The sequence below is a fragment of the Passer domesticus genome, chromosome 5 (assembly GCF_036417665.1).
Source record: "Passer domesticus isolate bPasDom1 chromosome 5, bPasDom1.hap1, whole genome shotgun sequence".
NCBI lineage: Eukaryota > Metazoa > Chordata > Aves > Passeriformes > Passeridae > Passer > Passer domesticus.
In genome coordinates this window covers 77,472,221-77,499,673 of record NC_087478.1, presented here as the reverse complement: position 1 = coordinate 77,499,673, position 27,453 = coordinate 77,472,221, and the positions used below count along the sequence as shown (strand labels likewise).

The 27,453-nt window shown below is 44.5% G+C and overlaps 2 protein-coding genes and 2 long non-coding RNA genes across 7 annotated transcripts in view; 1 reads left to right on the top strand and 3 right to left on the bottom strand.

Annotated features, from left to right (window-relative positions):
• The window catches only part of ADIPOR2 (adiponectin receptor 2), a 43,565-nt gene extending 30,262 nt beyond the window's left edge, over positions 1-13,303 (bottom strand). For 2 of the 4 annotated variants that reach the window (XM_064421264.1, XM_064421267.1), the window contains exon 1: positions 13,147-13,303. The gene's annotated coding sequence lies outside the window, so the exon portion shown is untranslated. Of the gene's footprint in view, positions 1-12,637; positions 12,778-12,908; positions 12,930-13,146 lie in introns of those variants that run through there. The other 2 variants (XM_064421266.1, XM_064421265.1) reach the window with 2 other exon arrangements.
• A 2,584-nt stretch (positions 13,304-15,887) lies between these two features.
• On the bottom strand, positions 15,888-16,758 carry LOC135301066 (uncharacterized). The gene is made up of 4 exons (XR_010362810.1): positions 16,600-16,758; positions 16,397-16,445; positions 16,030-16,271; positions 15,888-15,928 (listed from the first exon to the last, which is right to left on the bottom strand). It is a non-coding gene; the product is annotated as an uncharacterized LOC135301066 (long non-coding RNA).
• Positions 16,759-16,954: 196 nt separating this feature from the next.
• LOC135301067 (uncharacterized) lies at positions 16,955-18,713 on the top strand. The gene is made up of 2 exons (XR_010362811.1): positions 16,955-17,064; positions 18,005-18,713. It is a non-coding gene; the product is annotated as an uncharacterized LOC135301067 (long non-coding RNA).
• Positions 18,714-21,774: 3,061 nt separating this feature from the next.
• Positions 21,775-27,453, bottom strand: part of WNT5B (Wnt family member 5B) — a 67,629-nt gene continuing 61,950 nt past the window's right edge. The window contains exon 5 of the mRNA XM_064421268.1: positions 21,775-22,342. Coding sequence (XP_064277338.1) covers positions 21,884-22,342 — 459 coding nt within the window. The 3' untranslated portion in view covers positions 21,775-21,883. The remainder of the gene's footprint in view (positions 22,343-27,453) is intronic.

The following is a 27,453-nucleotide window of genomic DNA, read 5'->3' as shown; positions in this document are numbered from 1 at the left end:
AAAATAAAGATTATTTTTTCTGTCAAACTATTTACAGAAGATAATTTACAACATAAAACTCCAACAACAGCAGATTAAGCAAAAAAATAATCCTCAAGGGAAACAGACACAAAGTTTACACTTATGAAAATCTCTTATTACAAAAGAAGAATAAAGGCTTAATTTCACATAAACAGAAAAAGTGGAAGTTAGACACCCAGGTTGCCTTAATCACATGCAGAATACAGCATTTACTGTAATTATGACATTCATAAAAGAAAATACAGCATTATGTGAAGCATTTCCAGTAAGCAATGCTGGATGTATATCATAGTTAAGCACTACACACACAGCTCCCCACAAGGCAAGGTAAGACAGGATTGCTCCAGGATCATTTACTCCTGCTCAAGAGCCTGGAGTCATAAGAGGGTCAACATCCTTCCTCGACTTGCAAGTGACATCTGGGGACATGGAGTGAGGGGAAAACCTGTAACTGCAGCAATGCCAGCAGGAGCCCATGTGCTCCCCATCGAGGGCTGAGGTCTAGCAGGCTTCCTCTGTAAGAACTTCAGCTTTTATGCAGCAAAAAAAGCTGCAACAGCAGCTTTTCCAACTGCCCAGCTGCCATTTATTTTTGTTTACCTTGGTGTGTTATAACCTCTAGTTATATTCCACAGAAAGAGGAATTTACAGTGATGTTGAGAAATACTGGCCTAGCGTGCCAACAGTGGAGAAGCAGGATGCAGTGCACAGGAGCACAGGCATGGGACATGAGACAGGACACAGCCTTGTCACCAGGACACCCCTCAGCTAAAAAATTCACTAATGCACAGTTAAAAAATGCAGACCTGTAGCTGGGCAAACCTGGCTTTAGGGGCAACAAATAAAGTGTACCTAACATACATAAAGGGCACCATATAAAATAAATTCAGAGACAACCTGAAGCTTTAGACCAATAAAGAAAGAAAAGAAGAATAAAAACATATTAGCAAAGATACCAAAGAAAGTCAAGTGGGTCCTAGAGAGAAGAAATAGAAACAGGCAACATCCAGATCATACTCCCTACAACAAATGACTCCTAGGGCTGATAACCTCCATTACCCTCTCCAGCAGTCCAAAGCTGCTGACCCAAAAACCCAGAGCAGAAATGGAAGGGTAGAAATAAAATCACAGAGAAGGGACAGAAACCAAAAAGTCCATGTGTTACAATTTTAGCTGCTTTTGGCAACATTTTCACGTATATAACTGCAACATTCTTCTTAGAATCATTAGTCAGATGTTCAGAAGGTAAAACTGAGTCACACTGTTAAGATTTCTATTGTAGCAGCAATAAATTCTGGGCCGTACCTGCACACATGTCACTTTTATAAGCAGACACATGCACAAGGGGTACTTCCTCTTTGACCACAAACAAGAACATAACAAAGGTGAAGGAATGCAAGACTCCATCCATTGTTGTCTTCAAAGTGTTACAGGAAAATTACAATAGAATAACAAGGCCTGAAACAGCCCCAGGAAAAGCAACCAAATGGGGCACCTGAACTGGCAACATTCTCTGTCCAGGGAGGGAACTCTGTGCTGGGGTGACCTGTCAGTGTTGTTTTGTACCCAAGAGCCTTTGACACATGTTACACACACCAGTGAGCCTGGCATTCACTGTCTGTGCTTTCTGTTGGCAGAAAGAATCTCTAGATATCATAGGAGACACTCCATTTCTTTGAGAAACTTTAAGAACAGGAAGGAAACATGGCCAGGTCGATAAGACTTCACAAACTTAAGAGTAGGAAGGGTAGGAATTTCAGTTGATTTCCTGGACAAGGGCCCAGACAGAAGGAACATGAGCAGAAAGCAAGAACTGGGTCAGCAAACTACTGAATAGTTATTTGTCCTAGTTTTCAAATACTTACTGAAGGTACCCTTGCCCTAGCCCAACTACATCTGTAAGGGGTGTTAATACGTGTAGAACAACAGAGATAAACTCTTCTGGAAAGAAGAAAATAATACCTTAGGCTGACAGCACCTACTGTCAATGGAGTTAGCAAAGAACCTCTTTCTAGGATCAGTTTGTTCTCTCTCTGTAAGAAAAAGAAACTAATGTAATTTTGATGTGAAGACAAGCTATCGTATCCATGGGTGTGACCAAGATGCAACACAGCTCTTTAGATTCACCTGATGTGCACAGACAGACAGACAGAAGACACAGGCCAAGCTTCTCAGCAGAGACTGAGTGCTACATATAGAAACCAGCCACTAATTTGTATGCCAAAGATGTACTGAGCTGAGTTCTCTGGCTGAGAACTCCACACAGGGGGTCAGGTCTGAACAGAGCAAAACCACTGCCTTACCCACTTGTATCCCCAGGTACACCATTATGGAAAGAAAGAAAGAAAGGCTCTTCCCATAGTGACAGCACAGTGGTGGCACACATGATTTTGGAAAATAAGGAGACACTGACAGGCTGTAAGTCCTAAGAAAGTCAGTAAGTGTTGTGAATTTAATACATGAAAAAAAGCAGAAGGTAAACCTTGGAGGATCTTCCACCTGCCCAGATAACCAGGCAAGCCCTGACCTATGTAGATAAGGAAGCAGCTGTAGCTAAGTAAATAAGTAAGAAATGAAACAAGCCTTGAACTTCTGAAATACAAAATCCAATATCTATTTTTAATATGTGCTAGTTAATGTGTAATAGTTCATAAGTTTTACATCATATTTACACAAATTTTACACATTTACTAAATTATTTCAGAGGTCTTGTTTGTGATAGGAAAGAAAGCTTTATGTGAACTGAGGTGACCACTCAAAACTGCAGTTAAGATTTCAACACAGCACAAGGTGTTGAAACAAGAACATCACCCCAAACAACACTAAGAAAAATGAAGATACCAACCACTGCCATCAACCAAGGTAAGGTCATACAGAGTTAGCAGATCAGGCTGGGTGACCTCAAATACAAAAAAGTCATTTTTGACACAGCAACAGGCAAACCTTGGAACCTTTTGCTACAGAATGAGGATCCACAGGGAAAATTGACAAATATGCAGTGTAAATCCAACAAGCACATGAAGCCACCTTTAGCTCTAAAAAACTCTCTGAATACCAGGGCATGTCTGTCTGCCTCATGTTGCTTGCACTTCATGTTTAGAAGCTATTTTCTTCCTGAGGGGATGAAAATCCTCACTAAAAACTCTAAAAGAGTTCTCTCTGAGGAAGGACAGCAAAGGCCCTAATGCATACAAACAAAATAAAACAGGAAATAAGTAAAATTATGAGACAGAAAAAAAAAACTCAGTAGAAGAAAGGATGAGGACCGAAACAGAAGATTTCCTGGGACACCGGGCAAAGCACCCTAAGAATACCAATAGCTCCCCAAAGGCATCCAAGAAGCCAGCAGGCACTACCCTGAGAGCCTCTGGCCAGCAACTTGCATAAGAGGACAAGGGGAAAGAAAAACCCTGTGGCTGCCAGGTTTCTGCCTCTCCCCTGAATGGTCAGCTTGGCTGGGTGGCTCTGCAGCTTGGCCAGGTTTCAGACTCAAAGGGTACAGCTAGAAAGGTCAGGGACACAGCACAGTCAAAGGCTCAGTTAGAGGTGCTGCAACCTGGCACATTTGGCAGCCTCGTGTCAGGATTTCATCCTGCAGCCAGGGACACACCAGTGACCCGTGCCAGGGACACGGCCAGGCACAGCTCTCACACTCCCCACACCTCAGCACCAGTGACACACAGCCTGCTGAGCACAGCCAGCACAAAGCTGCATGGTCTCTCTGCTTTCAGGGAGGTCTTGTGACACACAGGGGCAAGAAAACTGAGCAAGTGAAGCACAAGAACATAAAGATGTTTCTGCAGCAGGGCAGGGAGGCAGGGTGGGCATCACAGCCTGCTTGGATTACACACAAGAGGGTGCTCAGAGAGTCCCAGGAGGCAGAAGCCCTAGCAGCAGCTCCACAGTGAAGGCACAATCCTGAGCCAGAGGCAGTTTTACTAGTTTATGTTATAGCTCTCCTGGAATTTCAAGTTTCAATGAAATCAACTTGCTTGTTTCTAGAGACTTAAAGAAATCAAAACACTGAATATGCCGCAATTTTTCTTCTTACATACAGGCTAGATAAAATCTGTTAACTATGATTTTTAACTTCTTTCAGGGGTAGTGTTTAAACTGTCACACAGAAATCTGATGTTACTGATTTACACTGATGAAAGTAAGAACAGTAGGTGCAAACGGAAAAGAAAAAACTAACCAAAAAAACACACCCCATACAAAAAAAAAAAAATAAAAACAAAAACAACCAACCCAGAATGATAAAACTGAAAACAAACAAAATAATTCAATAATTCATTGCTACAGTTTTCCTCCTGAAGGGGAAAAGAATGACATCCTCCAGTCCTGCAGCTCACTTCAACAATCAACTCCAATCTGGAAGCCCCGCTTGTCACACTGTCACCCTGTTACAGAAACATTCAAATTTCTCGTAAGCCTTATTTCTGAGAAATACAACAGAGAACAACAAAGCAGATCTTGTACCTTCCACATGGAGTAACACACAGCAGCTATCTTAACCACTGCAATAATTTTCCCCACACACCTGCTCTCTTGACAAACAGCTGTGCTACCTGTGAGGCAGCACAGATCAACTTCTCTCACCTCAAATTCCTCCCTGCTTCTTGGTGTTTGTATTCAAGCTTGGGAAGGTTACAGCCCAAGATTCCTACAAGAAAGATGTGTAATCAACACGAAGGTTGTTTCTCCAAGACAACAAAAAACTATGTAATAAATTTACATAGAGAGGGGAAAAAATCCAAAGTGTGTGTATGTGTCCTATGCAGAGGCTTGTAAACATTTACATCACACTGGATGACAAAATGCATGCATTCATCTAAATTAACACCCTTCCATTTTTGTAGGCTCACTCACCCAGATAACTTTGACTTAAACTCCACACAGTTACAGCTAAATTGCATAAACATGCATCAGCACAAAACCAAGGAAAGCAGGAAATTTTCAACCATCTCCACTATATCATTCTCTACAAAATGTTCAGCTTAACTCCAAATACCATATCTTATCCAAACTCTGCCAAACAAATCTCTGCCTCAGTACTTGTTAAAGCTGATTTATTACTGTCAAATACATTAATCTGCATGTTAATCTGCCTCAGGTCACCTGAAGTTAGTGAAAAGGGACCTTTGTCAAGCCATATAAAATGTTGCTTTTGGTCCACATGGGAGTTTGAAATCAGAGCTTGGGAGAGATCCTCTATGACATAAATATTATAGCATAAAAACAGCAAGGAACGCAGAAGACTTCCTGTAATCCATTTCCATTTTCTCTGCTTCACTTCATGGCATGTTGTTAAAGCCTAAAAATTTCCCTAAATGAAGGCTGAGTTTATCTTAGGATCCTGTGTCACTGGAGTTGTAAAGCACCAGCATGACAGCTTCAATCTGACATTCACTGCACTCCAGTGGAGGAGGGAAGGCTTGTAATTTATACAACCTACTTCATCCATGCTGCAAGCAGTGCACCAGCCAGAAAATCTGGCTCCAACATTACACACACTACATTATGTACAGTGAGTGCTGGTAATATTTCTACACAAAGCCTTACATCCAACAGTTTAAAACCTCCCCAGTTGCATGGCTTCCTTATTCAACATTTCCAACAGAAAGCAGAACTGGTTTTCACTAGCAGACCACTTGCTTCCTAATACAATCAATTCTCTAGACAACTTACCAGACGATCCAAGATTTCAGTACACGCAAATCAAAAGTTCAAAGATGAATAAAGACTGTTGGGCAATCCCTGAAGAACAGCAGTTTTAACACACACATCCTGCATGTTTGTTTAGCAACTGGATCACCATAAGCAGCACAACACATTGGTCCTGGTCTATTACCTGTCACATCCCCTGAAGAAGCAGTCTCGGATGCAAGCAGCAGCAATGAGTATACTCCCCACCTTTCCTTTTTATGTTTGCCTAGTAATTAATTTTAAGTGCCAGCAATTCTCAATTGCTCCATCATTTGCATGACTAAATGTCACTCTATGACAGGAATTAAACAACTATGCTTTGGTCAACCCCAAATACCACCACTGTTACCTGTGACTCTGAATGTTGTAACAAATAACACGCTCATGAACTGCTCATTTATTACAAAGACATTACTTCCATTACTGTCCAATTCATGAGTCCCTTCAGCCTGAAATGAGAAAGTGTTACCTCAAAACAGGATCTTCAAGAAGGAAGCACTGAGCTTTAAGGAAGTTTTGATGTCTACATGTGATAGTCTCTCAAAACGTAATGTGATTTCCAGTGGTAGTACAAGAACTACTGGACACATCACACTTACTGCTAAAAGAACAGGAATGTGGAATTGTGCCTTTTCAAGGATGGCCTTAGCCTACAAAAAAACACTCATGTGAGTCTTGCAGGCAGATAAGCCCTCAGGCACTTGTATAATAATGAACTATTGAAGCAGAGCCAAGACATGAGTTTTCAGAGGAAAACAGTCATGGGTTCTGTGATCATGCTTTGTTTCTCACAATGACTTTACTGTGATGTGCAACAAGGGGCTGTTTGATCCAGTTAACCAGTCCAGAAAAAGTCAGCTGGAAAGGGCTCACATGAAGGAATGAAAAACCAATGTGTTTTGAGAGCATCGTGTACCACCTTTCCAACAGCATTTTAAGACTCAGCTGCCCCCAGCCCAACACGTGTGCTGGTTATTCACAGTCCTGCAGAGCTGTACTGCTCCATCAGCCCTGACCTTTCCTGAGTACTTGAGATTGTGGAGTGTTATCTCTGATTGTCTTGTACATCACCTCCCTTTGCCCACACTGACCTGAAGTCCTTCCAAATCTCTTGACACAACTGGCATTTTCACAGCATCACACGCTGCTTGGGTGTTTGGGACACAAACAGTTATGCCAGGGCTCTGAAACTTGGTCAGCTTCTCTTGATGTCCATAAGCTTAACTTAAAACTGGGTTTTCCTTCAACACAGAATACATCCTACCCTTAAACTCTAGAGCACAGGTTCAAGGCTAAATTAGAAGAGTTTTACAGGCAAAATAACTAAAAGCAACAGACATCTCCTCAGATGCTTTAGCAACAAGTCACTTCCTACTGAATCAAAGATTTCTTTTGTAACCCAGAAAGTTTCAACATTTTATTACTGACCTTCTTTCTTTACACTCCTGGTTGATATAAAAACACCAGGAGAAACGCCTATGAAAAATCCTAACAGAGAAAAATGAGGCTTTAGCAAATAATCACACTCTGTGTTTCTGGGGGATGATCTAAAAAGAGAACATATAATTGGTATGTACTTATATTTAAATAATATTGTATTTATATTTAAATTTCCTCTTCTATACCAAAAATGTATTTGAAAATTGCCCCTTGAGAAATACCTTACAAATCAAGTGTAAGATACCTAGCAACTTCCTTCCCTGCATTAGTGAAGCTCATAAAAAGGAAAGGATTTTTATAAGACATCTATCATTGAACTATTTCTGTAATGCTGCAGATTTCACATGGTTGCCAATTACTAAAACATCACAGAGCAGGAAGTCAAGGAGCAGTTGCACTTAACCATGGACATTAAGATAACCATGGCACAAGCCTTTTTCAGCATCCTCCTTCTAGCTTGGAGTATATAAAGGTCAGAAAACCACTAAGTAAAGCTTTTGTTGACTTTGTTATGCTTTTCTCAACTCTCAGAACACTCACCTCAGAAAATAATCCATTTTGTTCCCCACTGAAGGTACAGCAGGAAGAAAGCCAATAGTTGGCACTTTGTCACATAGTTACTTTAATAAAAATTATGAATAGGCTCTTACTTTTATTTCTACAACCATGTTCCATTAAAACAAAAAACTATTTGCCTAAAAGATTAATACTGAGAGCAGCACAACATTGCTGTGACGAGCCTTGCAATGCCATATGTAATTCTAGAGAATACACAGACACATAATTCTTAAACCAACACAATTTGCAAAGCACATTGTTCTTCACAAGCAAATTGGCTGTATCATCTCATAACTTCTGGAAGTACCAGATTCCACCACGACTAACTTATCTCCACATAAATTAAAGCATTAGGGAAGAAAACAGAAAAAAGTGAATCCTTCAGTTTACACCTGGGAATGGCAACTGCTCAGTCTCAGGAGCAGCCCACCAGGAAATGCAGTGCAGCATTCTTCACGACAAACCCATACCTAAGCCGTCAGCTGAGAGATGCTGAAATGCATGTGACTCTTCATCCCAGGTCCTACTAGCCAGCCACTTCCTTGTTCCTTGTTCCAAATGCTGAAATCCCTTTCCCTGCAGCTAAAAGCCTGCCAGGACAGACATACAGCTATACTGATCTTTGCCCTGCATGGCTTTTTCAAACAGCTCCCACTGCTGTCCAGGAGATATGGATATGGTTCTAGTACAGGCAAGAGTTAAAGATTAACTTAGGGAATTTTACCACCAGCTGAAAGAATTTTACCATTCAGACTTAATCTACGTAGCCAGAGTTGGTATTTGCTCTCAAAAAGACAGTTTTTATTGCTTCTCTTCAACTATTTCATTTCCATCACAAGTTCTGCATTTTACAGAAAACAGAAGCAATGGACAGACATATGTGACCTTGAAGTCCTTGTCATGGTTACACCTCCCAAAATCTAGTATCACCTACCAAATAGTTTGAACAAGAAATCAAAGGAGCACAAGTAAGGGCCTTCAATGAAGCCTGTGGAATTACAAGGAGAAAATATTTCCTATAGCAGGAAGGCCCATGGCTCGTTCCCTCAAGGAACAGCCTGTTATTCAAATATCCATAAACATCCAATTTACTAACACACACTTATGACAACATTTCGAGAAAAATCAAACTTGACAAGTAAAAAACCATCCATCAGTAAGGAGCTAAAACAGGAACCTTGCCAGAATGCTTTCATTAAAACAGAGAAAAGCCCACTAAAGGCTCCTACCAGTAAAATGACCCTTATCTAGAAGTTGTAGAACTGCTTAACACATCCAGAGATCTCCTAAAAAATTCCACAGCACATAAATTGTCATCCTCTAGACCTAAACAGAGCAGCACAATTGACCTTGGCTTCAAACAAAGAATGGCAGTCTGCAAGCCTCTAAGCAGATGGAACCAACATGTTGGGGAAAAAGAGCATTTAATTTGGTTAAGAAGAGAAGGAGGAAAACTAGATGAACAGATAGGAGAAATTGCTTTGGTGTACTTGTGATAAAGCAGCCTGGTGACACCTTATCTTTGAATTTATATAGATGGTCACAGATACCCTTAGAAAAACAACCATTTCACAACAACAAACCACTTTGGCAGACAGCTGGACTCTCACAGGATCTATTCAAATGCAGGCAACATTGTAACATTAAGACATGTTTGGTTTTCACCTTTAGGTGAGAAACATGTGCATTTAGCACTTTGAGATAAAATACTAGCAGAAAGAAGAGAATAAAACAGGGCAATAAAAAAAGAAAAAAGGAAGCAGCCTTTCCTATAGCAGGTTTGCAGTGCACTCAGATGTGCTGGCAGAACACTGAAATACCCACTTTGAGTATCCAGATATGACTTTCAGCCCATTCTGCAAGTAAATTGTCTACTCTCTTGCCTACTGCTGTCTAAAGGTACCTCAGAGCCAATGATTACAGCTCTGCCTGTTCCAACACTTCCCCCCTGTAAATAGTGCCTATTTTCTGTTCCTCACAAGGGCTTAATTAGTCCTGTTCACAGAGTGCTACAGCAGCTGGCACATCCCAGCAGACTCCAGTGCATTTTCACAGCTATTGAAATCCATCTGAGCCATGCAGCAAATTTTTCTACACTAACAATTACGTGTCCTGTGACATTTACATCCACCTATATGTTTGAAGACCCCTTTCTGCAGTCAGTTTAACCACAGCACAGCCCTGAGATGTCCCAAAATCACTGACACACATGCAGTTCACAGAAATCCACAGAATCCTGCCTGGTCTGAAAAAGAGACTTCCAGAACATGTATGTAATCACTGGGCAAGTTCAATTTTAGTTACATGATGGTAAAAGTCTGCATGTCACTCTCCACAACCCAGAAGGCAGGAGGTTGTTCTCTTCGAAGCTCTGCAACAGGAACTATGTGAAAACAACTCACCTCCTGCTTCTTATCAGCTTACACACTGATCCTACTTCAAAAGTCAAATGTTCCAATAGTAGGAGCATATTCAAATAAACAAATGAAAGTTTAAAGTGTTTTCAGAAATCAGTTTCCTGAAGAACAGAACTAGAATCTTATTTGTTTCCATATTGTTAATTTTTGAAGACCAGTTTCTTTGTTAAACTTCTCTTGACAGAGTGTTTTAAAAAGCAGAGGCAGACAGTCACCATGTTAAGCACAACCAGCTGAAATATGTCTTGTAAAAAGACAAGGCATTTATAACAAGTTCTATCAGAAAACAATAGTTTAATAGTCCTCCCCTTAAACACTGTCCCAAATACTTCTTCATAATCGCCACCATTATCTTGTGTAATGTCTTTTCAAATCTACCAACACCGTCTGTCAGAAAATTCACTGAATGACTCAGACAGACACTTTCAAATCATAAATACTCGAAACTGCTATTTCCATTTCAGAACTGCTTCTGTTCAAAGATTTGAGTTGCTGATGGCATAATAATCCAACAACCTCCTGAAGTTTTCCTATCAAGATTTTCCTCATGCACCAATAGCATGTCCACTGATGAAAGCAAGCTTTGCTGCTTTGCACAGGGTCTTGGACAACATGGTTATGCAATCCAAGACCTGGAAAACTTGCAAAATTTTGAGTGCCTAATATTGAGTATATTTCGTACATGAATGCTTGACACAGCTCCTTGAACATGCAACTGAAGACGGGAGATAACAGCAGAGATCCCAGCATTAAAATCACTGGCATTACATGCCCCGCCAATTCCCATTAATTTTCCTTCATCACAGATCCACAGAAATGCTTGCCCAGAGCAAGCACAGGATTTCCAAAGCTCAGCCTTCTAATCCTGTGTCCAGGAGTCAGGCTTTCAGTCTGAATCTTGTCCACATTGCCAAAACCACTGGTCACTAGCCACTTGCCACACTCACAGCAATGTCAGCAGCACTGATTCCAGTCCGTGAGGGAAAGCCCCATGGGTCTGGCTCTCTTGTCTCTTTAAGACAATTTAAGCTTCTAGACCCATGGCATTTTAAATCTATATTCGAGAATATACATATAATATATAAGGATCTCTTGGAGAAATTTTCACCATGAAAGGTTTGAAGTACGCCAAAAATACACTCTTGTCCTTCACACCACATTATGGTTTCAGATCTGATTTATGCTCAGAAAGCATCATTTTGAAAACCTGGGCTAGGCTGGGATGCAGCTTTTAGCTCCTCCATCACTTATTCTGATTCAGTTTTCCACATTAGCAAGTATCCTCCATGGCTTTCACAGCAAAGCTGCCAACAACCTTATTCACAACCACATTGTCAGCTCGGACAAGGGAATGATTTCTGTATTGTATCAACTAATCTTACACCCCCAACACGACAATGACCTCCTTTTAAGTTGCCTACTAACACACACTTACAGTCCTCTTACAGGTTTAAGTGTCACAGAACAGATGAAGTTCACACATTATTAATAAGTTATCCCTAGAATGCAAGCACCGCAGCAGGAAATCTTCTTAACTGCAACTGGCTGGCAACCCGACAGGAAAAGAAAAAAAAAAAAACGAACTCATAACACAAACTTCCTTTCTCCTATAAACAAGGCTAGGTCACAGCCAAAGATAACAAGGGAAACTGGCCATGTTTCATGATCGTGCTGCACCCATAACTCCAAGACACAACGCCTACTTTTGTTGATCACAAAAGTATTTTCCTCTGTTACAGCAGCTACCACAAACCTGAAGTAGTCTCAGCAAGCTTCTGCAGCAAACAAGCACCTCCACACTGAAATACTACAAAAAGGACTCAGGATTTTTACAATTCTGAGTGCTGTGCAGCACACAGCTCTTCACTGACTTCCAGAACAGACCCAGAGCCAGGATGAAGCCAGAAATTCGATACTCCGTGACACTGACTACAGCAAGGGAGTGAAAACAGGAGTATAAATTACACTCTAAGACATCAACTCAAAACCAGATTATGCCAAGAAGGCTTTGCCCAGAGGGCCTGGCCAGTTTCATAGAATTCGATCCATTTTTAAAAATACACAACGTGGTTGTGATACACAAGAGAACTCAGCTGCCTGAAAAGCTTCAATGCTGCATTAAAGAACACAAAGTTTCTTTAAACAAGAGGTAACATCTAAAAGCTTTTCTGCTGTGTGACAAGTGCAGGACAGTTTGCATACACAAAGTGACAAAGCCCGTATAACAAAAAAAAAAAAAAGTTATAATTTAATATTAATGGTTTTCTCAAAACATATGCCCACACATCGACTGAAGCCACAGAATCAACTGAGACAAACACAAGAAGAAAGTAACACTGCTTGAAAAGCCCAGCAAAGAACAACAGCTGTCACCTCCTCTTTGTTTTCCAGGCGATTACCATATGTTTCAATGTCTTTGTTGCTCATCCCAAGCAAACAAGAGATGAATACCTGATTCTCTCAGGGGGGGAAAAAAAAATATCAACAAAACTTACAAAAAAGTTTCTTCGGATGCCACTTGAGAATATCCAAACTGTGGTTACCCTGCATCAAATATTTATATTACACTACCTAGTGTTGGTAACTCCAGTGCTTATGGATGCAAGCACTTAAAAACACTCTGCTGTCCAAAAGGGCTCCCACACTGCGCAAGCGGAGGAATTATTACTCCTACCGCCGCCGTAAGAAGATTTCAGGCGCAGCAGCAGATTGCCCTGCCCTGACGAGCAACAAGTGCACGGCGGGCTATAAACAAGACCCACTTACGGCGCTCCTGACCCACTTAGAGCGCTGCGCAGCCCACAGCCCGCTCCCGCAGCCGGCGGCTCCGCCGTGCCCCACAGCCCCGCTCGCCCTCGGGGCCCGGCCCGCGCCCTCCGCCGCCAGCGACACCAGCGCAGCCCGCCCGCCCCGAAGAGCGGCCGCACGCCCGGGCGGCGGCCGGGCCGCGCCGCCGCCGCGGAGCGGAGCGGAGCGGGCCCGCGGCTCCCCGGCGCTCGCTCACCTGGCAACGGCCGGCGGAGCTGCTGCTGCCGCCGCCGCCCCCGTCCCGCGGCCGCCGCTGCCGCCGCCGCCCGCCCGGCCCGGCCGCCGCCTCCTCCGGCCCTACGGCGTCACCATCGCACGAGGCCGCCGCCGCCAATGCGGGACGCGCCGCCGCGGCTGCGCGCCCGGGGCCGGAAGGACGCGCGGCGCGCCCGGCCCGGCCCGGCCCGCGCACGGAGGAGGCGGCGCCGGGGCCGCGCAGCCGCAGCGGGAGCGGGGCCCGGAACCGGGGTCATCCCCCTCCTTCCCTCCCTCCCTCCCGGGAACAGATTCGTGGAATCCGTGTGGAAAGAGTTCTGAGATATCGGGTGCGGCCTGTGGCCAGACACCACCATGTTATCCAGACCGTGTCCACTCTTCCCGTAAACACCTCCAGGGACCGTGGCTCCCCCGGCTCCCTGGGCAGCTTATTTCTTCTTCTCTAAAATTCTCTAAAGTCCAACGAAAGCCTTCAGCTGGCACACTTGAAGACTATGTGCTCTCCTCCTGTCGCTGTTGCCTGGAGCTGCAGCCTCTGTCAGGGCATTGTAGAGAGCCACAAGGTTTCCCCCGAGCCTCCCTCACTCCAGGCCAAACAGCCCCAGCTCCCTCAGCTTCTCCTTGTGGAACGCGTCCAGACCCTTCACCAGTTTCGTTGCCTTCGTATGGACTTGCTCCAGCACCCAGAAGTTCTTCCTGAAGTGAAGGGCCCAGAACTGGACACAGCACTTGGGTGCAGCCTCACCAGGGCCCAGCACAGGGGGACAATCCCTGCCCGGTCCTGCTGGCCACGATTTTCTTTTTCATTTCTCACACTTACACAGGCCGGAATGCCGCTGGCCTTCTTGGCCACCTGGGCACTCTGCTGGCTCACGTTCAGCTGGTTGTTGACCAACACTCCCAGGTCCTTTTCCAGCTGGCTTTCCAACCGCTCTGTCCCCAGCCTGTATCACTACATGGGGTTGTTGTGGCCAAGGAACGGAAGGGATTGGCAAAGAACGGAGTCTCCAGCCCCCAGCGATGGCCTCCAGGCTGGAGGAGGGTTCCCCTTTTCAGAGCTTCTTGTGTGCCCTGAGCAGGCAGAGCGTCACCTTCTCCTCTCGGAATCAGTGTCAGGGAAACCCCAGCACCTCCACGACCCAGAGGCCACTTGTGGGAACAGCCCAGAGCCATCCAGGCACAGCACAACCCACTGCGGGGAAGGTGCTAACAGAACACATACTAGAAAGGACAAAAATAATCATGATCAGCAGTTGTGAATCCCCAAATAACAATAATTAACCCCCTATTCTAATACCATGATCATATCATGCTCATCAGTCTTCTGCGGGACCTGAAGCTGTTACTAAAATCTCTTCTTTCTTAGCTCTGTTTAAATGCCAGTTGAGACCCATTTTTGTTTTTGCACTAGAAGAGAACACTGGGAGGGGACCTGAATGGGGGTGCCAAGGGGAGGGAGCCAGGCTCTTCTCTGTGATGCCAGGCAATAGGACAAGAGGCAACGGGCAGACACTGATGCACAGGAAATTCCACCTGAATATGAGGAAGGATTTTACTGTACGAGTGACCATGCACTGGAACAGAATGTCCAGAGAGAGTGTGAAATCTCCCCATTTTGCAATGTCAATCCAGTGTCCCATGCTCTGGGGTGGCCCTGCTCGAGCAGGGAGGTGGCAGCAGGTGACCACTGCGGTCCCTTCCAGCCTGACCCAGTGTGTGATTCTGTGGTGTGGACATCCCTGTGGCCAGGACAGCTGGAGCAGGGGGAAGAGGCCTCACTGGGCAGGCTGGCCTGCCTGTCCAGAGCCCAAACACCTGTGTCTGGCGTGGAGGGGGAGCACCAAAGAGAACAAGAACTTGCCCTGTTAAGGAATGGGAAGTGTTGGCTGAGCAGCGGGAAAACCTCTGTGACGTGGAGATTTCACCTCCCAAAATAGTGTCCTTGGGGGAAACAGTGGAAACCCCACACCTGCATGTTTTACAGTCAAAACATGAAGGGAACACTGCTCTGTTAGAGGACAAGCTTAGCAACTGCCAGGGAGAATAAGTGGATGATTTGGAGAGCCTGTCTGAAATTTGTGTGGCTCTATGCACTTTAGTGCTTTGCTGAGCCAATACACTTGTCCCCACACCCAGAAATTTTAGCTCACATCAGTGACTGTGAATGAGGTAGTTAAAGGAAGCAAAATTATCCCTATAAATTAATATTTGAGTTGTTTTGATCCCTAATACCCACAAACAATAAATACATCCTTCCCATTCCTTAAAACTCTCCTTATAAAACTATGATTCCCTATTGTCTCCTTTAAAATACGTCCCATCTCGCACATTCATCCAAGTTTTTGTTGTTGTGAAAGGAGCAAGGTAGTTACTGAACATTACAGTTGCACTCTTACACATACTTAGGGTTTCTCTCATCAATCAAAATGTATTTTGACAGCCGTTGGGCAGCAGCTGCAGCGGCTGCTCCAGCTCCACCCCGTGCCTGTCGGATGAAGTATTTCCTGCCCCGTCTTTCAGGATTTCTTCTGTAAAATGGCGCTAATGATTTAAAAATATTTTGAGCTTCATTGACGAAAAATATACGTAAAAACTGCATGTCATTTTCATCTGTCATTTCCTGTCACCATAACTTAACGGGTATGCAGCAAATTAAGAGGGAAAATGAGATAGGAATACTGATTCAGTAAATATTAAATAAAAGGAATTTGGGTAGTTTATTCTGGTTCAAGAGCCTGGAAATCAGAAAGCAAAGCTGTGCCCTGCAATACAGTAAAACACATTTTCAAAAACAGAGTTATGTACTGCCTGGGCATTTGCAGATGATTCCTAGAAAATGTAGCAGTAATGAAATGTTCATTACCTTAATTCCTTCAGAATGTGTTTGTCCTATATACACAGCCCTGTGATTTGTGGAAGTTGGCAGGTCATTACTGGTTAACTCTGCTGTTCCCGAGCAAGAGAAAGCAAATCTGCCTGCAGCAAATGAAACTGAGCCTGGCCAGAATCATCACAGTGAACTGCAGAGAGCTGCTGCTCTAAAAAACTGCTCTGGGTGTTTGCTCAGGCCAAGTAGATGCTAAATCCTTACACAGTTCCTTGAGGCTGTGGGCAAGACAGGCTTACATTACCTCCAACACTGGGTCTACCCCACATATTTTCATATTTTTCCCCTGAAAGGCAGTGTTGTCCTTGCATGGCAATGCCCCATCCAGCCCATCCTGCATCACCTCGATGTTTTGGGAGTCTTGTGAAGGGCTGACACAGCGACATGGCACTCTAGGAAGAGCCACAAGACAAATGATGATTCAGAATAAAACTGCCTTAGGGTAAGGAAGAGCCTGGACCATTTTTCTCTTTTTTTTTTTTTTCTCCAGGATTTGTGTTACTGCTGCAAGTCTTTAAACTGCTTCATCTCTGTTGGCAAACATACCTGAGCAGCTCCCTTCTGAGGTCTCCAGGACAGCTGCCACCATGTAGGAAAAGGGGAAAATGGATGGGAAAAGGGGAAAATAGATGGGAAAATGGCCTGGGGGAAGCACTGCAACCTCCCAGCAAAGCAGCGTCTGCTCACTCTCTTTGTATTTCTTTCCTTATCAGTCTTCCTCTCCTCCCAAATCACAAGGGCCTCACCCTCCCCACCCACTCAGTCTGGTGCCTGCTGCACCCAGCACATTCCAAACAGCTGGAACTGTTGCCAGTCCTGGGAGCTGGGGGGCATCAGAGCCAGCTTGCATTGGGTGGGTAACTGTGACATTAGGGCAGGTGTCCAACTCGGGTGTCACAAGGCAGTATTTAGCAGTTCTTTTTATGGCTGTTGCATTTTATCACTGCTCACAGGGAGAACTCCTGACCCTGCTTGCTCCCCCTTTTTCAATCTTCAAGGAAATGCTATCATGTAGGCCATACCTTTTTGAATTCTAATGCAAAAACAAGAAAAAAATTCAACTGGCATTTAAACAGAGCTAAGAAACAAGAGATTTTAGCAACAGCTTCAGGTCCTGCAGGAGGAGACTGATGGATGGAACACATGAGTGTGCTGTGATCATTGTATCATACTGGGGGGTTTGTTATTGTTATTTGGGGATTCACAACTGCTGATCATGATTCTTTTTGTCCTTTCTGGTGCGTGTTCTGTTGGGCACAGAAATTTAACCTTTGTTTATCTTTGAGCTGGTTATATTTAGACTTCAGAGCTGGTATGCTCAGGAGGTGGCCCAGTCCCAAAGCCTGGAGCTGGGACAGGCTACCCACTCGACAGTCTCTGCACCACAAGCCTTTGCACACAGGGTGCTGGTGCCAGGGAGTTAAAATCTGACCAGAATACACTTCTGCACCAAGGAGATGGGACGCATCTCTGTGTCCCAGGGATTAGATATAGCCAGTTTGCCTGTGAGAAGAAGGGGATCTAATATTAAGTTCACATCTGTTGTGTGTCTGTCCTATGACAGATCCTTCACAGCCTGCCCTTCAGTGAATTTCACTTCACAAAGTATCTGCTAGAAACTATTTAACCTGAAATAGAGTTAAACAAAAGCTAAATGAAAGTTAATGACCATATAAGCAGCTGATTCTGGAATAGCCTTGTGACAGACACTTGAGAAATGCCCTGTAGTTACTGGAAGGTATTTCCCAAGGTCTCCTTGGGATGTTCTGTGGCTGTGTCAGCAGATGAAAATACTGTCTGTATTTCTGTAGCCACAGGTGATGAGGAATTGCTCCCACAGTGTAATTTAAACCTACTAGGGCTCTCCCTGGATGGGGTCAAGTGCACAGAGACTCTTGCACATCTGAGTTCATACAACTGAACAAGATCTGCTTCATTTCTGCTTTCTCAGGGTCCACAGGGAACAAACTTTGGTCCATATAGAAAGTACAAGTCACACCAGTGCTGCATGTCTGGTTTCAATGTGGCAGTTTCCTGAATTGCAAAAGGCCACTCTGCTACACTGAGCTCTGAGCAGGCACAGACTTTTTGGGGACAAAGAATGGGATCCTCTAAATGGTTCGAGTGGCCTGAAGTTCAGCAGTGTTAAAAGGTTCATTTAAATTTTCTCACAAACCTCTCACAACCTCCTTTGTAAGATGATTAATACCAAGTGAAAGTTTCTGTTCTGGGATCAGCTATTGCTCAGCTTACCTTGCAGCAGAGCACACTGAGGCCTCATTCATTCCCACTCCAACATAGGCAGTAGTTGCCAGCTGGAAAATTATGACAGATTTGCATCCTGTTCTGCTCCGTTTAGGAGCCCATGTTCACTGCCTTGCAGTAACAGTATATTTGCACAGCGCCTTTAAGCCCAAAATATTGTAGTTTTACATGACTTAAGGGTGGCCATTTCTATCAGCCTTCAAGTGCAGCAACTTCAGGGCTGGAATGTGGCAGCCAGTTACCAGACCACAGTCCATAATCGTGCACTGTGTGAGTGTCTTATCCATGTGAAACTGCAAACAGAATTTGAGCAGGCAGACACCAGGCTGACCTCCCTAAGCCTTACTTTAGCTACAAGATCTTCAACAGCCATAAATAAACAAGCCCTGAGTTGACCTCTCTTTTGTAGCACGGTCCTGCCCCCAGCTTTGTGCCAGAGTAATGCTTTGCTGCTGCAGACCCTCCGAGGCTCCTGCTGAGCCCCCAGCAACCTCCTCTGACCCTGCAAGGTGCTGCTGAGCCTCTCTGTGCCAAACTGAGTGTCCCCACACCATGAGGATACAGCCTGCCAGAGTTAATGAGCAGAGAACCTCAGCCTTCAATTCAACGTTTTCTCAGCCATACTTCTCAAAGATCTTTACAGAAAAAGGAGGTATCCTGCGCCTTGTTTTACACAGAAGGAGGCTGGAGCCTAAAATGCAAAGAAATTAAGCAACTATGTGAAAATTACAAAGCAGATTATCAGCAGAGCTCAGAATTAAGTTTAGCTCCCAGCCCCACCACACCCCTTTTTATCACTTTGTGCATCAAACAAGGCACAACTTAAATTCCATTATTTTTTACCTTCCATGGGAAAGAAGCAGTTCTGATGTAGCTTTCTGTTTGACTTCCTCTGGATTTGCATCAAGCCAGTCTGGCTGTGCTCTTATTTTATACTTACTACCACCCTATGGAGGTTCTTTTATGTGCAAGTGCCATTGAAATTAAGTTTGAAGCTAGAGTTTAGTGGGATCAAATTTTTGGATATAAAATTCCCAGAAAATCTAAAATACTGAAACCTGGGCCTTGTGGAAAAAAAAAAAAAAAAAAAAAAAAAAAAAAAAAAAAAAAAAAAAAGAGGGAGGAAAAAAATCTAATGGTCACTTCTCTCCTATCACTATACGGTTCCAGTCCAGTAGGAACTGCTGGCTCCAACCAGCCTGCCAGAGGTCTGGAATGCTGGAACAAAAGGCCAAAAAACATATTTTTTTCCACCCAGACAACATTTTAGGTGGAAAAAGAAGGACATATCCAGCGACACCCAGATGAATAGCAGCCCTAACAATGCCAACTTTTCCGCTCCCAGAGTTGTTTACACCCACAAAATTAATTGTGGTGCCAAACCGCAAGGAGAGTTGTGACTCCCTAAAATGTGTGGTCTTTATCAGAAAGGCCAGATGCAGTGACTTTGAACCATCAGACACATTAACAATGCCTGAGGGTGTCATATACAAAGAGCTGACACCTTCAAGCACTGATGCTAGAAGGATGGACAAGAACACGAGGTGAGGGTAGTGGGAGGAAAGGTCTTTTTCAGATGTATCCAAGGTAGAGCAAATTTTATTACTGGGCTAGAAACAGAGTATCCCAGGAGTGAACAGCTCACACATTTGATCCCATCTTGGGCTCAGTCCAACTCCCACTGAAGTTTAATGGAAGTTGGATCAGGCCACTGCACTCACATTTTTTCCATGCATGGAAAACTATTTCCGTTACTTTGAATTACAATACCACTGGCTTTGGATTTTATATAATAAAGTAAATCTAGACCACTGTTTATATTCCAAAAAACTGCATTCTGGGATGCCAGCAAATATATTGCCTGTTGGATGAAAAAAAAATAAAATAAAAACTGGACACATTGGTTTAAAAAAAACAACAGCTCCTAATTATTAAGCATAATTTCTCTTCCTTGTGCTTTTCTGGAGTCCTCAAATATTTAAAATATGAAAGGTACATATAAATTGTTCTCTGGTGGTTGAAATGGTGGAATCTGTAAAACTGCAATGTTTTATAGCAAACTGAGGTTTAATATAAAAATAATAATCTTCATGACTGGCTCATTGCTTGTTGGCATATTTTAAGCATTTTAAAATTTACAGGGGAAAAAAAAAAAACAACACCCTTGTGGTGTCAGTAACAAAGCGGATGTATATTAGCAAACCCTTATATTTTGGGAATTGGCTTCTCTTGATTGTTCTGACTGCAAATGAACTCTGCAGATGCTGAGAGGTACAGGAAATGTCTTGTGCTAGAAGCAGCATTTGCTCCCTGCTTTATGAATTGGATTGTACTCAAATCCCAATGTGGTAAGACTGATTAGCAGACTTTGGTAATGCCTTCTGCCCTGGTACAGTTTTATTACCAAGGAAAAGCAAAGAGAAGACTTCCACAGTGAACACACACCCACACCCTGGGAGCAAACGTTCCTGTGGTTAGCTCATGCCAGGGAAGAGCGCGGCCCCTGCCCCCTGAAACATAGAGCAGCAAAAGAAAAGAACCTCACCAAAAGAATAAAACAAACAGACGTATACACAACAGAGGGAAAGAAATGTCATTGAGGGGCATTTAATATTAAAGAGAAACTACAACTGGGCTGGTGGTGAGGAGGGTTTAATAGAGCTGAAGAAGGTGACCACCTGCAGCCACTTCAGAGAGGAGAACCAGCAGCAGGATGAGGAGTGCAGCTATGAGCATGTGTGCAACACTTCTTTCCACTGACAAAATATACTCTGCAAACATCCCTGGCACCAGCAGCTTTCCCTCTCTATTGAAAAATGAAGTATCAGCATGGGATTTAAAGGAAAATTTTAAAAAATCCCTCACACACGCAGCCATGTGGTTTGAGCTGGGCAGATTTCCCTCGGCCCAGGTACAGAGGAGTCAGGTGCTGGCTCCATGGGCACTCCTAGGCTGTGCACTGGTCAGCCACAGGTTGAACCTTTCTTCTTCACAACAGCAGGCTGTGAACTTTCCTCTACCCCACTGTGGTCTGGGGAGCATCCAGGAATGGTTTACAAGACTGTGGATTTTAAGCCATACTCACGTAGCCTCAGCTAACCTTCTCTCTAATGCGACAAAGCCTTTTAGAGAGACCAAGAATAAGTTCCAAATTTCCCAGTGCAGGATTTGAAATCTGAATAACTAGGACTCACCCATGACTGGCTGTAATTTCCAATATGCAGTAACTGTTCCAAAATGCTGAGACTTACTGATCAGAGACAAGTAAGAACCCATTCCTCTTCTTCTCCCTGGCTTTCTTTCTGTCATGAAAGGGCACATGCTCGTGTGCTTTGCCAGCACCTCCTCAGCTTCTTCACCCTGACTGGAGATGCATGCAAAGACCGATTCCCTGGCAGAACTGAAGGAAGGTCAAATTAGTTGCCCTGATGGAGGGGGGAAATTTCAAACCCAAAATGTCTCTTAAATAAGCTTCTTTAATTATTATAATCTGTTTATTTATACAAATATAAAATATATTTATATAGATTTATATAATATAGATTTGTCGCTTCGGCAGCTCCTTTCATTTACAGACATACTGGTCAACGATCTCTGTGCACTTTTTACACTTGACGTAACAGCACCAGTGGAACTTGCAGTGGCAGCGCTCCACCTGCACGCTCTTGAACTGGTCGTAGCCCCTCCCGCAGCACATCAGCTCGCAGCCATCCATGCCCTCCGAGGTCTTGTTGCACAGCCGGCCCTGCGTGCCCAGCGAGCCCGTGGTCTCGTTGCGGAGGCAATAGTCCGGGCTGGGGTCCACGTAGACCAGGTCCTCCTGGGTGGGCATGTTGAAGCGGTTGTTCACCAGCTCCAGCTTGCCCTTGCGGCTGATCCTCATGGCGGCGGCGCTGTCGTACTTCTCCTTCAGCAGGTCGCCCACCTTGCGGAAGTCGGCCAGCTGCAGCCAGCAGGTCTTGAGGCTGCACGAGCCCGACACGCCGTGGCACTTGCAGGCCACGTCTGCCAGCTTGTACACGGCCTGTGGGGAAAGAAATGCAATCAGGCAGAGCTGTGTTTATTCCTGCCGCACTGGCAGCTGGCTTAATTACAACGAATTCATCGCGCTCTCAGAACTGCTTTGATTATCCCGCAATTTCTGTTGTTTCGCCCTTCAGAGGAGACAAAGGTCTTCTCCTCCCCCTGTTGAGACTGCTGTGTTCCCGTTCCTTAAGAATTTCTATTTCTGGTCGCGCCGCCTGCAAACACGACTTCCTCACCCCACCTTCTTTCCCTCTGGCAGACTTCTGGCTTGAGAGCAGGGTCAAGAGCAGGAGAAAAAGAGAAGGAGCCCTCTTTGCGTGGACTCTGGAAATTCCCCACCTCACAGACCTCCATGGCGTGGCATGTTTTTCCCATTCAGTGCTGCAGAAAGGGAACACCTGGGAACCAGCCCATTTCCTACTACCCGCACCAGGAACCGACGCTATCATTACAGGGGTACATCTGCATCCTTTGGAAACAAATCCATGCACCCACACCCTTTCCTGTCATCTGCCCCGGGAGGAGCTCGTCCAGGGGCAGTGTGTATAGAGAGGCAGGCAGGGGTGCTGGTGCACAGACGGACACATCTCCCTGGAAGGCAGCTCGAGGTGCTCCCCAGGGCTGAGCCGGGAGCCCTCGCTGCGTTCCTGCGCCATCTCGTGCCCGGCTCCCTGCACTAGCATGGCTGTCACCGGGCAGAACAGCCAGGATTTCAACAGCACACACAAACTGCCCATGCTGGCTTTTCCCAGACACTTCCAGCTACGTTTTCAGGGCTGCAGATGCATGACACCCCTGGAAATCCAGCATCAAAGTCAGCAGAGTCTTGAAAACTCAGAGTGCGAGCACAGGATGTGAAGGTGTTTACTCTCCTCCTCCCCACGCTAGCTGGGAGGAGAGAGAAATACTGAGAAATAAAAAACCAAGGAAACTAGAATGAAATGTAGTTTGGGCTTGTTCTTCCCATTCATTTCAGAGACGGGCACAAAAGTGCAATGCCACGTGAGCTCCTGTCAGCTCTCAGGCACTGACAGAGCTTGCAAAGCAAGAGCTGGGCATTCCCTCACCACCAGAACTACTCTGTGTTACAGCAGCTTAACCCCCAGCCCTTGGCTCATCATGCTCTCACCATCAGGCTCACATCTGCTCTCCCAAGACCATCCTGCATCCTGCAGTGCTTTTGCCAGATCCTGCATGCCAAGCAGAGATGTTTGGCATCAGCTGCAAAATTACCACCAGCTGTATCTGGCAGGGGAGAGAAAAGAACAGGAGAACAAAACAGGGTGCTCTGAAAGAGATGGTGATGTGTCTTCCAGCCAGGTTTTTCTGCTGAAAAAAAGCAGCCAGACACAGAGGTTTCTTTTTTGCCTCACTCACTGACACAGAAGAAAGCTTCCCAGCTCCCTGCTTTCACGTGCCAAGATGATTAAGGCAATTGAGCATACTGCAAGCAAAACCTTCTGCCTACAACAACGTTCTGGACCAGCAGGGAGAGGTCAGAGTTCTCCTACAACAACTGGTTGCTCCTTGCCTAGCTAATGTCTAGTGCTTTTGACAGCTAGTGAAGATTCAATTTGGCTTAATGGCTAAATCACATGGAGGCCAATCCAGCTCCTGAGAAAGTCAATGGAGTGAGCCCTTAAAACAGAAAAGCTTTAGTTCTGCTCCTCAGAGCTCAATTTACCGAGGCAATCCCTCATAGTGCAATGTAACAGCTACAAGCTGGGAGTTAAGCACTTGTCTTGGATCAAACTACAACTGCAGAGGACCAACCACACCGTTACTTAAGGATTCCTGCTGTACTATGACCAGACAGGCTACAGCTGAATTTCCTGAGCACCAGACACTTACTATATCCTCACTACACTGCCAGCCTGCTTGTTATAAGCCTGTGTTAGCACTTTTTGGTTATGGGTCTGTCAAATCCCAGGCCACTCATGCCTCCCTTGCCCTTGCATGTGTTTTTATAAAGTATTATGATTCCTCCTAATCCTGGGCTTTGTTCCTTTAGAAAAACACTGCAACTCAATCCCCTCCAGTTAATGTCATGGGAATGAGTTCACTCTGACTTGGCTTTAGGCAACTGATGCTCAAAACATCTGGCCCATGTGGGCAGGAGCTGTTCTGGGGAAGGCAAGTGCCACCAGTGATCACAGGTGAGCACGGTGCCACTCAGCCCCCCACAGCTCCCACCACCCCTGTCCTGTGGAGCCAACCACAGCTCCAGCTGCTGAATGAGTCTCCCCCTCTCCCCCTTCACTGCCCAGATGAGGAGAAAGCAGAGGAAATTGGAGAATTCCTCTCTGACTGGGCTTGGGTCAAGGTAGAGAATAACAGACCCCACAAGCAGTTCTGAGGGCAGGACATGACCGATGGCCATGCCACTTAAACAGGCTGAAAATGCCTCTGATGGAAGGGCTTAAAGCCCCTTCCCATAAGCCCAAGTTCTCTTCCAACTCTCTTTGTGCAGGAATGGGAGCAGGAGGAGAATTAATGGGTAATTCCTCTGTGGTCAATTAAGCAGACCCCCTTCCAGGCTCTTCAGGCAGTGGCTGGAGTGACTGATGACTGAGGGCTGCCAAATGCTGACTGGGTAAACAGCGTGGGAGGACTGACTGCCACAGCCTGCCAGACAGAGCCACAGATAAGGGAGGGGGGCAATAAGAGAGGCTAATGGAGACCAGTTGGAAAAAAAGACAGATGGAAGGAAAGGACATATTGAGATAACAGCCAAAGACAAACAAACAGGAGCAATAAAGCCAGAAGCCACCACCACAAGGACTACGATGTGGAGTGAAGGGGTGATGGGGTCAGGACTGCCTGACAGATAAAAGACATCTGATTCCCTCCTGTTCCCCCCCAGCTCCATCTGAGAGCCACAGAGAGAAGGGACAATCCTCTCTCCTGCCACCAGAGCTCCTCAGGATTCAAGGAGAACTTTGTCATTCATAGGAAACTGAGTGAAGAGACATGCCAAAAATCTGCCTATAAATCAGAAAGTATCAGCAAAAACCCTGGCTGTGAAAGCAGGGCAAGGCTGCAGTGGGATGGCAGCTGGTGGTCACTCTGCAGTGCTCACTGCTGGGTCTCCAGCAGTCCTTTCTTCCAGCATAAACTTCTGGGAATGAGGAGTTACATACACACCTTCCTACTTACAAAACCAGTAACTCAGAAGTTTAGGGATGCAGGACTAGACAGGACCTCCTGGGTTATAAAGTGTGATGTCTTGCTATTGTAGGCCCTGCTTCAAGTAACGTTTTCCCTAAATGCATAGGATGCCCTTTTAAAAGCAATTAGGTTCTCAGCCACCATTATTCTGATTGCCATTCCAACAATAAAATATATTTTTCTGATTTTCAGCCTATATGCATTTACTTTATGCCCATTTGCTATTGTGCCAAATTGGCCTTTTGCTTAAAAAGTACTTTTCCTTCCCTATTATTTCTCCCACAAACACAGACATCAGTCATATCCTCTCTCCACTTTCACTTTACTAGGCTAAATATGGCAAGCTGCTCTAGCACAGTTTCTTAAGAAAAGATTCCTATCCCTTGGGTCAGCCCTAACAAGCCTTTTCTAGTCTGAGGTCATTTTACTTGGGAATATGAGAACACACAATACTTTGGGGCCTCACGAGAGCTTAATACATGGCATTAGTATTCCCCCATGTTGTATAAAAAGACTTATGTCTAGGTTGTTACAGGATATTTACCACCTTCCAAGCCATATTACATCTGCAGCCATTTGCAGAGACCAGTTCTTTCCTACTCTTTTCCTAATGACTGAAGATGTATTTCATGCAAGGCTTCCAATGATGGTCTTTATACATTAGCTGCTGTACAAAATTCAGATTCTCCTCTGTGATCATAATACTTGGCATCACCAGCAAAGTTCATCAGCCCATTCCTAGCAGTTGTGTTGAAGCTCAGAAACAAAAATCCTAAAGGCAAGTCCTTGATGAGCTCTGCTAATCAAGCTCCATTAAAATCAAGCTACATTCTTTGACACAACTTATTGACATCTTTCCTTGAACCAGTCTTTTGTCCATCTCACAGCTACTGCAAATTTCCTTACATTTTCCAGTTTAACCAAGAATTTCCCATGGAGGAAATACCTCAAATGTTTCACAGAAGTTCACATAAAAGTGACCTATCACATCTAGTCTGCTTTTAGAAAATCAGTAATGTTCTAAATGATTATGTGATCAAGCTTTGAAAAAGTCTTCTCAAATTATTTCCTATTTTCCTCTGAGATATCCAGCATCCCCCACCCCAACTCCAAGCCCCAGGCAAAGCACTCACTCACTTTGGGTTCCAAAACTTCTCTGCCTTTAGACTCAGCCCCATCCTCACTGGCTGTCTCCTTTCTTCCAATCTCCTCCAGTGTGAAAAGCTTAGAAAACTTTTGCTGTTTATTTTATTAGCCTTTTCAAGGTCTGACTCAGCATGATTTTTACTGTTCTCACCTCCTCTTTACACTTCTTGACCTCTAAGACAGAGCTTTCCATTATTTATTTGCTATCTTTTTTTTCCCCCTCCATTCTTAGTAGGCTCTTGATCTATTCCTAACAGCTTCTCTGTAGCAGTTATTCATTCAGTGAGGTCTGGATATTCTTCCTACAACCTTTTTTCTCTTATTGGCATGCAGAGTTGTAATGGCTTTAGCATCTTGGACTTGAAAAAGTTCCAGACCTCCTCCACATCCAGTTCCTCAGCTGAGCTTATTAACCAGCTCCCTTAGTTTACCAGAGGGGTTTTTTTTGTTTTGTTTGTTTTTTTTTTTTTTTTTTTTTTTTTTAATCCATGAGCTTAATTACACACTGGTTTATACTTCCTTTTAATTTAATCTAATCTGAAATGACTTGTGTTCATTTAATCTATGTTACTGCAGCTCACCTGGCACCTCAGCCAAGGGGCCATACTCTGCCCCTGGACCCCTCAAGGCTGTTGGAGTCTCATGTTCACTCCTGGCTTTAGGCAGGGTATTTATCTGTAGTACAAGTTCATGCTCCAGACATGTAGGATGTCCAAAGCAAGTAACTCAGAAAAGAATGTCACATTCAGGCTACTACCCCACCACACACACCCCCCATTTCTAAGCAAATGCAAA